Genomic DNA, 17629 nt, shown 5'->3' on the forward strand with positions numbered 1-17629 from the left:
ATTAAGAACTTTACAAAGACGCCTTTCCCCATATTGACACAGAATATTTATAAAAATAATCTTAATAGTATAGGCAATACTCCACCCAGAAGATCTACAACATGTACACAGTAGGTACTTGTGTTCCAAGTGGATTCAATCTGGGGAAGGTATCCTTTTGCAACTAGTAGACACACTAAGTACCAGAAATAGCTATTTGTTTTTATCTCAATGTTTTAAGACAGCACTGTTCCAATATCTACATATTTTTAAAAATCCATATTATCTGCATGTATGCTGTCCCTTGCATGGAAGAGCCTTTAGTATGACTATGTAATTCACACTTCATGTGTTGAAAAATCAAATTTCCCTTTTTCCTTTTTGCTCAATGAGAATTGCAGGATGAGACAAATAGGAATGTCACTGTCCCCAACTCTGAGGCTTCCTTTCATCATTGCTTCTCCGACACAGGTACATGGCAGGGCCTAGCCTGGTCCATGGCTTTCTCATACCTCTGACATTCTATTAGCAGTTGCATCCCTTCATCCCCAGAGCTACCACATGGGTATTTCCTAACAAAGTCCATTTTCTAGTTATAATTGATCCAAATATTATAGATTATCTTGAAAAAAATGTTGGTTTGAGGTATGTTTTATGGTTGTGAGGAAAATCTGCCCCATGCTCCGCTGCTAGCAAACTTAGCACCTTGTATTCTTGAGAAAGACTTCAAAAGTATTGCCCCAACTCTGCTCTCTCTCCCTCCCTCCCTCCCTCCCTCTCTCCCTCCCTCCTTCCCTTCCTCCCTCTCCCTCTCCCTCCATCCTCTCTCTACATATCAACTGTATATTTTTTTCTTAGTTTACTTCTGCCTCTATAATACAATACCAACAGCCCCTAGTTTTATTACAACCAATTTCAGGACATTGATGAACTGGAAAGTAAAACAACTTAGAACAGACAAGGCCTAAAGGAAACAGTTGTTATTGGGTGCTGACCATAACATATAAGACACCGAGCAAAATGCTTTAAAAAATTTTTAATATACATAACCCTAGTCCTATGGGGTAGGAACTAAACTTGTAAATGTAAAGAGTACACATATTTATTGAGTTGGAGCCACACTATGGTTTCTGAGCAAGCAATATCAGTAGTGTTATTTAATCTTCACAGCGCTCTCGTAGAAGGTGATGATTCTGTAAAAGTTTTTCAGTATGTGACATGGAAAATCAGTGATGTTCTGGTACAACATGTTATGCCTTATAAACCTATGATGCCTGTTCAATTCAACTTGCAGCTTGGCATTGGGGCTCAACTAATCTTGACAGTAAGATTTGAAAAGAGACTACATGGATATATTTCTTAAGGCAACTGAAGCTTAAACAACTTTGGTTATCAAAATGCCTTGAAAAGCCAGGTGTGGTAGCACAAGCTTGCAGTCCCTACCCTTGGGCAGGGTGGACATCGGCAGGATTCCTAGCCAGCCATTCTAGCCTATTTAGTGAGTTGCAGGAGATTGAGAGACCCTGCCTCAAAAATAACAAGGTGGACAGTAGTTTAGGAATAACATCTGAAGGTTGTCCCCTGACCTGCACACATTCCTGAACACACATGTGCACCCATATACATGTGTGGACATGTGTGTGTGCGCGCGCATGCATGTGTGTGTGCGCGCGCGTGTGTGCACACACATACACACACAGACTCCTTGAGCAAGTTAAACCACCATGTATTTTGCTTCTCTTAGACAGTTATATCTACCTAGGTATTAAAAAGATACTTTTCTGATGAGTTTTTAACCTCAGTCCCTTTAAGTCCCACACCAGGATGTAGACCAGTGCATTCTCTTTTCTTCAGCATCACTACAGTTTGGATCCACAAGCGGCATCACACTTCTTCTGCTCACTTCTCATTCCAAGATGGCGCCCACCAGAACACATGCCCAGGTCTCAGACTGTACATGTTAAATCCCTTCATGCATAGCCATGTCTCTTCATGTATATTAGAGGTTCCCTACCTACCCTCAGTGCTGGAAAGGTTACGAATAAACCTCACAGTAAACAGATTCTCCAATAACTTTTTTTTTTCCTCAAAGCAGCATGGCGAACTCTGCCTCCCACCAATCTCTAGCTCTGTAAATGAGAGAAAGCACCTCAGAGATTCATAGGCTTCCTACTAGGAGTCCCACAAGCTGTAATACGCTTTCTTTCACTGCTGATTTTATTCTCTACTGTTTAGCATTACAGGGGGTGAGGGGGGGAATAAATTTCCTTACACATATTTTAACCCCCAAGGTAACAAACTCTTTGGCTAAGAAAACAGTTGGCCCAACAGGTGACGCCTGGCATTTTCCTAGCAAATAGTAGCGTTGCTTTCCATATTAAAAGATAGGATGAAAATGCAGATTCCCCTGGAGAGAAATAACATTTATAAAATGACACTGGTGCTGCTCTGTGAACGATTGATATGAAAGCCACTCTGAAGAGGAAGTTGAAATGTCAAGCAGGAGAGAATGTGCTTCCAGGGGACACGTGAGAAGCAGGAGCTGGTGGGGGCACTCAGAACACTTTGATTTTTCACGTTTTAAGTCTGGCCTTCCGAGGAATTATTTACTATAAAAGTCACATTTTTATGCCAAGGGGAAGCTCTAAAGTCAGTGTGCAAATCTTGTGTAGTTGAAAAACAACGCTTCTGAAAGTTCCCATAAGTACCACCAAAGGGCAATTCTCCACCCTTTCCTCGGAAGTCCAACATTTCTAGGTCTTTCTCTGGCTTGAACAGATAAACAGATTGCTGCTTCTTCAATGGAGTCCCCAGTTGTTTTGCATGGCTGGCGGGCCTGTGTGCATAACTGTATGCGTGCCCAGAGGTGTGCTCAGCACAGCAAGATCCTCCCAGCTGAGATGTGACTAATTGAATTCTCACGCCCGTTTAGTACAATAGATTCATTTCCTTCTCTTCTGCCCAGGCAGGAATATGCACATGCGTAGGGATGGAGTTGGACTGGAGAGAATTTTACACAGAATTCCACTCTTTTTTTTTTCTCACTGCCTCAGACACATTTGTTTGTTTGTTTGTTTGTTTATCTATCTATTTATTTATCTACTAAATAAGCATAGTTGGATTTGCACAGGTCATATCATATTATTTAAATCTTCTGCATATTTAACAAAATGCACAGTTCTTAGATGATCTTTAATCTCACTCCATCATTGGAGAGAAGATGGTAAAAACCCACTGAAGAGCAGCGGACATCTTTGATTTGAGGTCGCAATGAGTATTGCATAGGTTTGGGGCTTCTACTATGTGATGTGTCAAGAGGATTCTTTTAAAAAGATGCTAATCTCTCTTCCTCTCTCCCTACGCCCCTCTTTTCCCTCACACTCTCCTCTCTAGGCTAGTCCATTCAGGTCCAGGAAAAGGATCACCCCAGGCTGGGATGGATCTGTCCTTTGCAACACGAACTGGCACCAAGCAAGGGATTGAAACACATCTCTTCAGGGCAGAGATCAGCAGGGACCTCTCCCACTGGACAAGAAGCATAGTACAGGGGTGCCACAATTCAGCGGAGCTCACTGCCGAAATCACCACAGGTGAGTGCTGCCGCCTATGAGCTACCAATGTCCCACGAACACAGGGAAGGTGAGACCATAACTGCTGTGGCCTCAAACTATTTCTATGCCTTGTGTTATAGGGTATCTAAAATAATAGCGTTGAACTTAAATGCTTCTCAATTAGGCATTGTTTGTCCTCCTAAAACATAACTGGAGGCTTTTATTCTATCCCATCTCATCTCCCCTTCATTGAAGAGAAACTGGTAACTAAAATGATCACTTCCAATCCTCCCAATTATAACTGCATGGATGGCTTCCTAAAGGAAGGGAATTTGGGGGGTATAAATGAGTAGGGTTAGGTTATTGGTAATAAACAATCAGAACAGAATCTGAGTGACTTATCAGAGAATAGTATTGGTACTAAACTGAGCTCAAAACTGGGGACGCAGTTTGTTAGAAACGACCGGAAAGAAAGATATCTGAATTGGGGGAAGTAGAGCAGAAGGAAAGTTCCAGAAGCTCAGCAGAGCTCTCTCTATCCCTCGCACAAACGACGGGGCAAAGACAGGTTGGAAGAAGTCTACTGACAGAGAGAGTGCCCCAAAATGACTAAGAAGGGATGCATGTGTGGAAGGAGGGACCCTTCTGTTTCATGTCACTTACTGTATCCCTACTCAATGCTAGGCAGTTTTTCTTATAGTGAAAAACAACCCACTGTGTGTCCTAAATCAATAATTTGAAACAAAGCCAATATTGTTTAGATGAAATTAGAGAGATCAATGTCAATCTTGTCCTGTTTGGCAGAACTTTTAATTCCAGTGTGTCTGTGTACGTGTATGCCATGTGTGTGTATTCATGTATGTATGTGTACAATACACATTATAAAATTGAGTACATTAGCTAATATGGACCCTTATTTAACACAGTATATACAAAATATCCTATACAAAGCCAACAGCATCTGTGATGATGTTCTAGTTCCAAGCCCTAGTACAAACAATTTCTAGTCCTGAGATCTACAGCCAACCTCTGTCCAGCCTCCTGCTGACACTTATAAACAGGGCGTTCTGTGACAACTAAGCATGTCCTCATTGAACCTCCCAGGAATTCTGAATTCCTCACAGTCACCGCTTGTAATACTCATAGTTCCCCTCTCCTGTCACAGCACCTTGTATGTCCTTGTGTGGCTTTGAGGAGACAGTAGAGGCTTGTAGTCACTCACACTTGGTCATTTTGAATAGCGACTGACGTGGACACATGTCCCAGCTTGATTGGTTCTTAGTCATTTCCTTCATATCTTTGTTTCTTCCACCCCACAGCTATAATCAGAAAAACAGGACCCAGTTCTGAGGGTCCTGTGAAGAAGAACTATTATCAACCGCTACTCTTATAATTATTACCCAAGGCTTGCACAGCCTAATGTAATAAGCTCAGTGAAGCTATCTAAATTTAAATTAATTAAAGCTTAATAATGTCCTCAGTTGTGTCATCTCTTCTGCTTCCTAGTCACATGTGCTAAAGAGCTACTTGCCAGGACAGTGTAAAACTCCATGAAGCTCTGCTGTGCCAGTGCGCGCTGGAGAATGAGGACTCCCCACCGAACAACTAGAAAGCTTGTACCAAGATTTTCCTGTGCCAATAACAAAACAATCATTTTGTACTCAGAGTCATGAATAGCTGAGCCTCTCCTCACTCTGGAGATATAGATTCCGCACATAGTGGTGCATGAGAATTCTCATATGACAAATCTAGGAAGAAATAATGCTATGGAGGCATGGGCCACTCTTTGGAGGAGTACTACAGTAGAATACCACCTCTCAAATACCCAAGACTACTCTAAAAGATAGGACACACAGTAGCGTATGATGGTGTTTTTTTTTTCCAAAATTCCTCTAAATGTATAGTAGAATTTCTGCTGTAGTAGACCTAAGATAGTGGTTTTTTCTTTTTTTACTTTATTTTTAAAAATAGGATGTCAGCATGTAGGCTAGACATGCCTCAAACTGACAGTCTTATCAAATGCTGCAAAGATACATAGGCCACCATGCTCATACTTAGCTAGATGAATTCCTGTTAATGATTACCTTAGAACTAACTTGTGTCCAAGTGTTCCTGAAGGCTGTGCACCTATGGTATCTGTCATTAACGGCAGGCTCTGAGCACAAAAGCTGGAAGAGACTCAAACCACTCAAATGCTGCGTTTCATAAAGTTGTAGGTGTATGTCAGGGAGGTTCAGACTCCATGCAGTGATTTTAGGAAGGAATGGAGGTTTCCTTCAGGATTTGGTTTGTTTTCCATTCTATTTGATATGCAGACACTGTCTGTCTCAATAGGAAAATCCAAGGCTGGTGACCAAGTAGCCAAAGGAAGATTACAGGGAATTATGTAACCTGATCGAGGAGGAGGAGGAGGAGGAGGAGGAAGAGGAGAAGGAGGAGGAGGAAAAGGAGGAGGAGGAGGGGAAGGAGGAGGAAAAGGAGAAGGAGCAGAAGGAGGAGGAGGAGGAGGAGGAAACGGAGAAGGAAGAGGAGGAGCAGAAGGAGGAGGAGGAGGAAGAAGGGGAGGAGGAGAAAGAGGAGGAGCAGAAGGAGGAGGAGGAGGAGGAGAAGAAGGAGGAGGAGAAGGAGGAGGAGAAGGAGGAAAAGGAGGAGCAGAAGGAGGAAGAGGAGGAGGAGGAAGACAAGGAGGAGGAGGAAGACGAGGAGGAGGAGGAGGGTAACAGAGGTGTGACCGAAGTGACTAAAAGCACAACCCAGCTCCAGTTTCAACGATGCCTCCAGACGCTGGAGAGAAAAACTTATGTCTATACCAGAGCTTCCTTTAACATGGTCATGTGTTTAGTTTATCCCGTGGAAATTGAGAACATGTTTGGAAATTTGATTCCACCCAGCAAAGGCCATCCATATCATATGATGCCGGCTGGAATCAAAGCACGCCGCAGCTAATTCAGAACAACTAATCTTCATAGCTTTATAGTTCAAACTTGGGGGAGCGTGAATAAAACTATGCTTAGAACTTCCTTACTGTACTGGCTAGTTTTGTGTCAACTTGACACAGCTGGAGTTATCACAGAGAAAGGAGCTTCAGTTGAAGTGCCTCCATGAGATCCAACTATAAGGCATTTATTCAATTAGTGATCAAGGGGGAAAGGCCCCTTGTGGGTGGTGCCATCTCTGGGCTGGTAGTCTTGGTTCTATAAGAGAGCAGGCTGAGAAAGCCAGGAGAAGCAAGCCAGTAAGGTACATTCCCTCCATGGCCTCTGTATCAGCTCCTGATTCCTGACCTGCTTGAGTTCCAGTCCTGACTTCCTTGGTGATGAAGAGCAGTATGGAAGTGTAAGGCGAATAAACCCTTTCCTCCCCAACTTGCTTCTTGGTCATGATGTTTGTGCAGGAATAGAAACCCTGACTAAGACAAATTGGTACCAGTAGAGTGGGGTATTCCTGTGACAATCTGGCCATGTTTTGGGGAGGACTGTGGAAGGATTTTGGAACTTTGGGCTAGAAGATCCATTTGGTGTTAAGAGCTCTGTCAGATGTTGTGTAGGAGCTTGGAAGATAATGTTGAAAACAGTGCAGAGGATGGAGGCCTGGCTTGTGAAATTTCAGAGGGAAAAATTAAAGACTCTTTTCAGGGCCATTGTAACTTTGGTTGTGAAGATTCTGTGGTTCTGGTTAGCTGGGGCTGAAGAATCAGCTGTGATTAACAAGATACCAGAACTACTAAAGCAAAAACTTTGCATTACTGGGACTGTTGATGCTGGTTAGCTGGAGCTAAGAAATTAGCGGTGATTAAGAAGAGACCAGAATCACTGAGGTGACATCTTCTGGGAAGTGTTTTCTGAAAGCACAGAGGCTGTGTTCCAGAGATGGCCAAGGTTGTCCCTTGTGCTGTGGCTGGACTTGGTAATGTGTAAGAGTCACCCAGGTGGTACTGGTTTTGAAGGCATGAAGGGGTCATGCAGAGCAGCTGAGGCTCAGCACTGTGAGAGGCCATGGAAGGCCATTGGTGAAGGTGCAGCCTCAGTTGCAATTGACGGCCCAGGACTGAAGGGGTCATGCAGTGTTTTGGAGATGCCAGTACCATGAGATGACCACTAAGAGCAGCAGCAGTGAAGTACAGGCATCTGGAGCCTAGAGGACGATGTGTGTGCTACAAAGGGCATGGCTGGAGAAGTGACCCAGGCCCTTGAAGGAGCCCAGAAGATCGTGAGTTGGATCCCAGACATTGGATGGTTGGAGATTGATTTTTGCTTTTGATTGTGACTGTGCCCTGATATTTTTCCTCTTGAAGGAAATCACTCTTGAGGAGCCCACAGTTAAGAGACTTTTAATTGCGAAAAGACTTTGGATTTTAAAAGAGATGGATATTTTAAAGAGATTGAAATTTTAAGAATATGTAAAGATTGTGGGACGTTTAAAGTTATTCAGATCTCGGGGATAAATAAGAATGTAAGGGTTGAGGCTTACTAGTGATGTGTTTGTGTGTCAAGTTGACAAGGGGTCAATTGTACTGGCTAGTTTTGTGTCAACTTGACACAGCTGGAGTTATCACAGAGAAAGGAGCTTCAGTTGAGGAAATGCCTCCATGAGATCCAACTATAAGGCATTTCCTCAATTAGTGATCAAGGGGAGAGGGCCCCTTGTGGGTGGGACCATCTCTGGGTTGGTAGTCTTGGTTCTATAAGAGAGCAGGCTGAGCAAGCCAGGGGAGGCAAGGCAGTAAGGAACATCACTCCATGGCCTCTGTATCAGCTCCTGATTCCTGACCTTCTTGAGTTCCAGTCCTGAACTTCCTTGGTGATGAACAGCAGTATGGAAGTGTAAGCTGAATAAACCCTTTCCTCCCCAACTTGTTTCTTGGTCATGATGTTTGTGCAGGAATAGAAACTGCAGGTACAAGAAACAAACATTCACAGAAAGGGGGGAGTCGGGGTGGGAAGCCATTGCTACCTCTGTGGAACCGGCCTTCATTGTCCATGGACTGGGGGTGGAGATGGTAGCAGCACTCAGATCTATCAGAGAAAGCCTTTGAAAAAGATGAGCTCACAGTAGAAGTTGAAAAATACTTAGAGTAAGTCAGGGCAGGGGTGTGTGTGTTCATCAGAGCTCCATTTGAAAGGGCACCTCACTTTGTAGCCAGTCGAGATTCTATTTCTTCCTTCAAAATCTGAAGTTCTTCCCTACCCAATTGTCATCATCTGTCACGAATCATGAGAGAGGAAGGCTAAGAAACTCACTGTCAACCTCCTGCCCCAAAGCCCTCTACATCCAAGTGCCAGAGAAAGAAGAAAGGAACATGAAACAGAAAAGAAAAGACTTGAATTTTCAAAGCTGAACATCCCCAGGTGGTGATATTGTCTCTTCTCTAAGCTTTCGGTTTTTAAAGCCCTGTAACATTAGCGAGATGTTTCTGCTTCTGACATCAGTAGGGGGGAAGGGAGGATTATATTTTATATATTTAGAAAGCAGAGTAGAGCAAAGGGTGACACTGAGAGGATTCTCAACCAATGACACCATCATATGTGGCTTTCAGGACCCTCCACACCCCCCCCAAACCAAAAAAAATTGTGCAGGCTTTCCTAAATTCAGTTAGATGTAGATTAAGGCCTAAGAAATTGACCTACAGAGGTCTGTTCAATGTAGTGTTTCATGAGGCAAACTAACCCCAGTCTGATGACTGATAAGCTTTCCTGGAAATCTTTGCTGAAGACATAAAGGACATATTTGTTGTAGCCCTTCCTAATGGGAGCTAGGGTGCTAGTGACTGTCCACTTCCTGTCCCTGTAACAGGCTTAATGTACTGGATTCTTCCTAAACAGTGAGGCTTCCAGGTAAAAGCCCACACTTGGACTGCTTACAGTGTTCATCCCTCTGCTCCTCTGGACTGGAGGTGCCCTGCGCACGTCCCCACAGTGAGCTTCTGGACTCCTCTCCAGACAGGAGTTGGAGTAGCATCATTCATGAAAGGTGCCACATCACAGACCTGTCTGCAACAGCATTTCCTGGACCCAACGTCTTAGGGCAAATTAGAGAAATTGCCCTTTCAATTTCTGACGTAAACTTGGTTGGGCCTTTTTAAAAATGAAGGTAGATTATTTTTAAACTGCTCACTTCTGACCTCTTAAGCACGTTGTATGTGTTCACTTTGGTAGCATGATAAGGGAGTGCTTGCCTCTTTCAAACCCAGTAGCTGACATGACTGTGTATAGATGCATGCATGTATGTGTGTTTGTGAGTCTGTTGTCTGCCTGTCGTCTACCTGTCTGTGTGTATCCATGCAGGTAATGTGGTGGTGGTGGTGATGGTGATGATGATGAAGATGATGTAGCATGCTTTATTTAAATAAAAGGTCTATTGTTTCTGGCTGAAAACCAGGCCCACCTGTCCATAGGAAGTCATGTGTCCCTTTACTGTCACCATACATGTTGTCAGAAAGCAAGCTAAGGACCACAGCCCAGAAAACATCCACTGAACCTCAGTTCCTGATGATTGCTAATATCAATGTCAATTCAAGAAATATGGGAACTATGTTCCTTTCTTTCTCACTTTAATAAGAAATTCGTGGCTGGGCACTGGGTTGAAGAAAGTAAAACAATGAAGTGCTGGAGTGAATGGGTGAAAAGGACAGATGGACTGATTTCTACCATGTCTCCCTGACCCCTCTCTCTCAGCCTGCACCTACAGAAACCAGGAATGCCGCTTGACCATACATTATGACAATGGATTTTCTATTTCCACTGAGCCTCAGGATGGTGCCTTCCCCAAGACAATCATACAGTCCCCTTATGAGAAGCTCAAAATGTCTTCGGATGACGGAATCAGGATGCTCTATTTAGACTTTGGAGGCAAAGAAGGAGAGATTGTAAGTGTGCTTTTCTTGGGACCACATGATTTCATGTGCTGCATTATGCATTGCATGTGCAATGAATTGGAAGTGGTAGGCAGCCTGACTACTTACTCAACACAGTCTACTGATAGCACCATGGTGGGAGGCTCCTGTTGCAGTCGGTCCTTGAGAAAGTGGGATTGAATTCTGGGGCTTCAAACAGATCCGGTTATCTCTAGTTCCTTCCTCTGGTTTCATTTTTCATTAGAAAACGACATAAATATTTGAATCCAGAGAAAGAATCTTTTATAAGGTTAGCATTAAATTCTTATCAAACAGGATTTCTCGGGTGTTTTAACATAAGTCCCATTTGTTTTAAAGATGCGCTAAGCAGCTAATATAACCTTGGCATTGTGCCAGACAGTGTGCATGAGGGCAGGTACGTAAAATAAGCTTTGCCAGGGCAGAGAACTAAGGGCACTGGGGGAGTAGACAGATAAGACTAGCAAAGTTGGGAACTACTCATCAAGCAATAGTCACCCAAGTTAGCTAGTTACTGGTTAAGGTAACAGCCACAAAGCATACCAGTGTACATAGTGTTCATAGTGTTTAGTCAGAAATCCACAAAGCCTTCTTCTTTTTTTTTTTTTTTGTTTGTTTGTTTATTTGTTTGGTTTTTTGAGACAGGGTTTCTCTGTGTAGCCATGGCTGTCCTGGAACTCACTCTGTAAACCAGGCTGGCCTCGAACTAAGAAATCTGCTTGCCTCTGCCTCCCGAGTGCTGGGATTAAAAGCGTGCTCCACCATGCCCAGCTGTTCATAGTGTTTAAATTGATGATTTTCTGTGGTCATTGCTCCCCAACCATAGTAAAGACATGTATGAAATCCAGTTTCCCAGCAGCTGACAAGGGGACATTCTTCCACCGGTAGGCAACAGTGGTCCGTGGCATTTCTTAGACAATGAAGCATCTCACCTCAAGGTGTCACGTCTGGAACTGGAAGCACACACCTATGACTTGTCATAACTAGTCTACCCAGCCATTGTGTCCATCACAATGGATTGCCTTCCTGTTCCAACAGGAACAGAGGAAATTTAAAACACATAAATGAGTCCCTAACTGGAAAAAAAAAATCTAGTTGTTTTCAGTCAGCTACTAGAACTTCACTCTCCCTCCCTCTTTCTTTCCTAGGCCCGTTTCTTGCCCACAAGTTGTTCAGGTATTTTTCGGTGGGCTTTGCTAGGCAGTATCTGGAAAGCGGTCTTTTGAAGCTCTTAGAATCTGATTGGGGGGAAGGGCCATGCTCACAGTGAAGAGTTAAAAGGCCTTTCACCTCAGACAGAGACATGTCATGTGACCCCGCTGACCTCATTGCAAAGCCAGGCAGTTGTTATGGGTAATATCAGCAGAGGTGACCAAGTCCATTCCCCCAGGGGCCAACAGTGGGCCCTAACTCACTGTCTGAGAATTCTTTCTATTCTTCAGTGGATTCTCAGAATGCCTCTGGATTTTGCTTTTTATATGTCTGCATTCCAGCTCTTTAATTATAGCCTGAGACCATGACTGAAATGAGGTAGTGACATGAACGTCCCTATCACTAAAACACATCACGTTTGTTACTAGTGTATCTGTCCTCCATCTGTGTACTTGTTCTTTTTTTTTTAATTAGATATTTTCTTCATTTACATTTCAAATGCTATCCCCTTTTCCTAGTTTCCTCTCTGAAAGTACCCTATACCCTCCCCACCCATGCTCCCCGACCTACCCACTCCCGCTTCCTGGCCCTGGCATTCCCCTATACTGGGGCATATAAGATTCGAAAGGCCTTTCTTCCCATTGATGGCGCCGACTAAAGCTACTTCATAGCAGCTCGGAAACATACAAGAACTAGTCTGTTTTATCCTTGTTTCTATCCAGGGATATTTTGCTCCCCTTTCATTTCTTTGGATTCACGTCACCCTAGCTATAAAATACGGAGATTGGGGCAGACAGTTTTTAATGTCACTATTCAAAACTGTGTCCCTTTTGTTAGTGGCATGGAATGTGGATAATTAATCTCCAGCTCTGACATCAGATAGACTTGAGTCCACACTTGCTTATTCACTGTAAAAGCTGTGGTTTCATGAAGTTGAAAAACATCTCTAGATCTTAGTTTTCCCATATGAAAGATGGGGACGATGACAATTGCTACCTCCTAGGGTTTCAACAGTGAAAGATTACCTTGACTACATTAAAGGAGGTGGAAGGACCACTCCGTGCCTGGTCATGATCCTCCAACAGCAGCATGCATCCATCCCTCCTTCCTAGCTGTGGATGCAGTGTTAACAGCCCAGCTGCTGCAAGTTCCGGCTGCCTTGAGTTCCCCACCACGAGGGATTCACCTCTGAGCTAAAGTACAGCCTTAAGTTGCCTTTGTAAAGAACACTTTCATCATGGCAACAATAACAGCAGTAAAAGAAACCGGACAGTGCTCTATGAAAAGTGATCTTCAGTTTGGTAGCTATTATTGCATGTCACACTGTTTTTATTACACAGAAGTGCCACCATCAGAACAAAAGTCAGGGCAGCAGAAGGGAATCAGGAAGTTTCCCAAATTTTTCTAAATTAGGTCAAGTGATAACTCCACTTCTGAAGGTCTCTATGCCCTAGCCAGGTGTGCCCTGGGCTGTGCAGGGGGCACACTGAGAAGGCTAGGACTTTAGACATCACCATCAGAGAGATGTATGTCCACAGAGCTGAAGAGCAGGGGGTTAGCAAAGACAGGGATGCTTAGCATGAGCTCTGTAATCACGACTCACAAGGCAGTTTCATATTCAGGATCCTATTTAATACTCTAATTACCTTGCATATTAGTTAGGCTGAGAAGAATTTTAAGTGAGCTGGCCAAGACTAGACATCTAAAACACTGTCAGAACCAAGAACCCAGCAACTTGAGCTGTGAAATATGATCTCCTGCCTGCTGTACCAAACTTGGCATAAACATCACTAATGGGGAGCTGAAAATAAATGGTTTAGACATGAAAGGTCCCGTCATTACTTATGGAATTATTATAGGTAAACACGTTAGAGGTCTTTTTAGGAAAAAAAAACAGGTATGGGCAATATAATGAATAATCTGGAAGAGTTATTCCCTTATGCCATTGAGAACCAAGATTGGGAGACAGAGCTGCTCTAGTTAACTCCACAGAAACACAAGTACATACAGAGTGGCTATCACTATGCCCCACCAAGCATTCATTGATGATCTCTGATGCTCTCTCCTTTCTCAATTTCAGCAACTGGACCTTCACTCCTGCCCCAAGCCGATCGTTTTCATCATTCACTCCTTTCTGTCTGCTAAGATAACACGACTGGGCTTGGTGGCCTGAACAGAGAGGCGACTTGCCTTTGGAAAGGAAGCCGGCTGTGCCTCAGGACTGTGACATCAGGCAGTGCACCAGATGTAACATGCACAGCCTTCATTTAAGGAGTCACATATAACATCCCAGGCTCCTCTATTGGTTTCAGAAACTTCAAGGGACACCCTAAAGAAAACACCACAGGGAAGATCAGAATAGAATTTCATAGATCAGAGCAAAGAGGTGAGGGCAGGTGAATGTACACGTCGTATCTTTTAAACAATGACAACCAAGGACACAGCCATTACAACAGCATAGGGAGATCTTAATCACACCAGTTTCTAGGCAACTGGATCACCCAGGTAAGCCAGAGCCGAGCAGATGAGAAATGGATAGTTATACCTATTCCTCTGTCCCTAGTAAACAGCCCCTTGCTTCCTTGTGACTTATTTCCTGATTCAAGTTGAGCTAACTTTCATTGGTAGGAACAACAGCAACAATGCACACCTTTTTAAAAAAGAATGAAGCAATTGTTGCTTAATTTCTTTAATGAGTTATTTTTTTGTTGTTGTTGCTGGTCCAGAGTGATTCCAAAGTATTCTCCTTAGCATATGTTGAACAGGAATGAAATAGAGCACTGGATACTGACCTGAGTTCTAAACTGCCAGAATATGAAGCAAAGTGGACTGTTTCAATTGCAAGACTATCCTGAAGACTCTTACACACAAATGATGGGTAATTCTGCAACTCCATACCACACCCATGGATGCTGTCTCCCAGCCAAAACTTCTACCTGTACTTACAGAAATCAAATTGCAGGCAATTTTTAAAAAGATTGTCATCACACACACAGAAACACAGAGACATAACACACACACACGCATACACACACACACACACACACAGACACACACACCAGTTGGGAGTTAATTATCTGCATTTTACAGTTTTCAGTGGAAGTACCTTTCAGTGGTCCGTGTTTCTGCCTGTTCCCATGCACATGCCTTTTACGTCATGGAAAGCATCTCTCAGTTCTCGATGATGCTTATTTTGCACATTCAGAAAGAGAGAGGATCAAATCTACAGATGGCATCTATATTAATTTTGAAATTCCAGGGGAATGATACTTTTTTTTGATACTGATATTTTTCTACAAGAGTATGTTGAGGCAGTATCTAGCCTATAAATACTTAATGCTTTTCATTTTTGCCTTTCAAGATCCAGTCACTAAAAACTACACCCATTATTTGATTTTTGGAGCTACTTTTCACGAGCCCTGAAAATTAAGTCTAGAATTTTGAATTTTCAGTACGTGTTTTCCATGGAGTTTTACACTAGCCCATGCCCTGTGTTCTGCCAGCGCTGGAAGAGGCATCGTTTAGCAGATGCCTATGCAAAGCGAAACTGCCTAAAGGCCCAGGATTTGGCTTCCTCAGCTCTGTGTGTTTATAGAGTTACAGTTGTACTTAGTTTAAAGCATCATCTCCCCAGAGAGTTCCCTTACAATAGCATTTCCAAGGGACACTGAACAGTGTTTTCAGATGGAGGGGCGTTGGTAATTTAGGAGCTTGTTGATAAAAATATTCGCAAGATAGCAACTTAAGATAATTTACAGGCCCTTGTTGGGGCCTCCTCAAGAATTCTGGTCTTCAGGAATCTTAGTCTTGAATGTGGGGGTGAGGGTTCTATGCCTTGCACTTCTTTGTAATGGCGGCATCTGTGAAGCTAGTGGTTTTTGTAGATGATGCTCGAGGACATCTCACCACAGGACATTGACTTTTGGTTGGTTTCCTATTTTAAAATGTTGAAGAGTGGAGGCCAGCTTCAAACCTGTAGGAAAGTGTTGATGCATTTGTAAATTGTATTGTACCCTTTCACACTATATATTTTCAGAGATCACTGGAATGTTGTTATACAAGAGAATTATACTTATGTATTGTAAATAACATAATACATATATTAATTCCAATAGTTTCATTCAACAATGTGTAATCTAAGGTGCTCGGTACTACATGAAGTTTGAGTTAATTACTCAAGTTGCAAAGATTCTATTATATATTTATAGACAAATTAAATTGACCATAGTCACAGATACTGTTTCTTTATCGCTTATGTTTTAGCCTGATCGATATCTGGATAAGAGTCAACATAAACTGTCTTTTCCATTTTTAAAATTTTAATTTAAATATTTATATTTTAGGAAAAGTATATTTGAATAAAATCGATGCATTTTCTGAAGTAAATTGAAAGGTGTTATTAGCAAGAAATAGAAAGATTTTACTAAGAGAGTTATGTATATGAATGATTTTTTTCCTCCTAATTAAAGTATATCATATCAGAGCGGCTATGATGAGTCAATTTCAAATATTTACTGTTGTTTCTCAGCTTGGATTTTTAAACATCATTTTAAATAATGACTTTAGAGTGTATTTTTTTTTTATTTTGTCTTAGGCGTTAGTGGATGATACAAACTAAGTCAGGTTCATGTCTTGGTCAGTGCATCCTCAACTTAGTCATTTGGGAGAAATTGTTTGTTTGGCTTTTTTTTTTTTTCTGATTTGCTTTGTTCTTATTTCTGTGAAGATGGAACCCATAATACTTGTTCCTAAATGAAAACCAGGACAGATGAACTATCTTTACTTGGTAGATTCTTCCTTGGTTGCCAGAGCCTGGATTCATTAGTCTGGTAATTTGCCCATGCTTCTCATCTATGGCCATTTCAAGAAGGCAAGAGGGATAGAGATTATGTCATCTTTTTCTAACATAAGCTAAATAATACAAAATCAAACTATATAATTATTATGAACTACCCAGACCAAGGTATTTAATGAATGGCATCAATGAAGTATGGAAATGATTTTTGGGTGTATCTTGAGTGTTTTTTTTTCTAAATCTGCCTGTGTTATAGCCCCTATGAACGTCATGTACAATTGATATATAAACTGAATAAATATTTGTCTCAGATCTCCAATGCCTAGGCTTATATTTTTAAGTATATCGTGGGATGAACTGAGCGGATGGTGGCTTCGTGACAGTCTCAGAGGACTGTGTGGGTGTGAAGACAGGCCATGTCTCTTTCCCATCAAGACTGGTCTTAGAAGTGTTGGCAGGGTAAGTGAATACCACTAGCAACTCAGAGCCCATTTAAAACACAGTCAGCATTTTATGCAACACAGCAAGTGTTGACAGATTCCCCAAAATATTAATGTTTATCCCCAAATTCCTAATTTGAGTATAGTTTCAGACAGCTTTTCATCTACAATTTGGGACTCTTATTTTTAACTAAAATGTGACCCATGCACCAAGCTCAAAAGTACTTAAATTCTCTATTGTACTGTAGTTGGGTTTTGTTGCAATGGGCTGGTATTCAGAAACCATTGAACTAACTGAAACTTTAGCAGTACTGAGATTAGATTTAGAACCATAGAGTCTGTGCTTTCCAAAGACCTAAACGCTGTGAAGCATATTTCTGTGCAGTTTTTTCAAGTGCTACCACCTTCCTGCGCTAATAAGGGGTAATAATGATTTGCTAGGAACACGGCAGTAGGATGCTGATGTTGCAAGCTGCATAGACACCAATTAAAACTTTTTTAAAGTTCATACCACCTAAGCTCATCTTAGACATACACTGTGTCCCAGGAGCTGCAGGACGGGCCACACTGACCTTGTAGCATCTGCCGCTGCACTCGGGAACTCTTCTTGAACACTTTGGCATTGTGCATCGAGCCTGAAATTGAAATTTCTCAGTATGAGGAGGACGCTTCTTATCTCACCAGGCAGACCCATTCATTTGCTGGCTGGCTAGAGGTGTTTGAAAGGTCCTGTGTTCCTGGCACCAAGACTTCCATTTGCCTACCCTTCAGTCATGACCCCTGTTTTATCCTAGAAAACACTGGAAGTCCGAGTTTTCTTCCACAGCAACATTCTATACAC

At 42.4% G+C, this 17629-nt stretch overlaps 1 protein-coding gene across 1 annotated transcript in view; it reads left to right on the forward strand.

The window, feature by feature from the left end:
- Window positions 1–16660, forward strand: part of Sntb1 (syntrophin beta 1) — a 264253-nt gene extending 247593 nt beyond the window's left edge. Inside the window, exons 6-8 of the mRNA XM_029469797.2 lie at window positions 3373–3569; window positions 10205–10395; window positions 13634–16660. Of these exons, the coding sequence (XP_029325657.1) occupies window positions 3373–3569; window positions 10205–10395; window positions 13634–13726 (481 nt within the window). The 3' untranslated portion in view covers window positions 13727–16660. The remainder of the gene's footprint in view (window positions 1–3372; window positions 3570–10204; window positions 10396–13633) is intronic.
- Window positions 16661–17629: the final 969 nt, after the last annotated feature.

Source organism: Mus caroli, unplaced genomic scaffold (genome assembly GCF_978045245.1).
Source record: "Mus caroli unplaced genomic scaffold, Mus_caroli_1 scaffold_16, whole genome shotgun sequence".
NCBI lineage: Eukaryota > Metazoa > Chordata > Mammalia > Rodentia > Muridae > Mus > Mus caroli.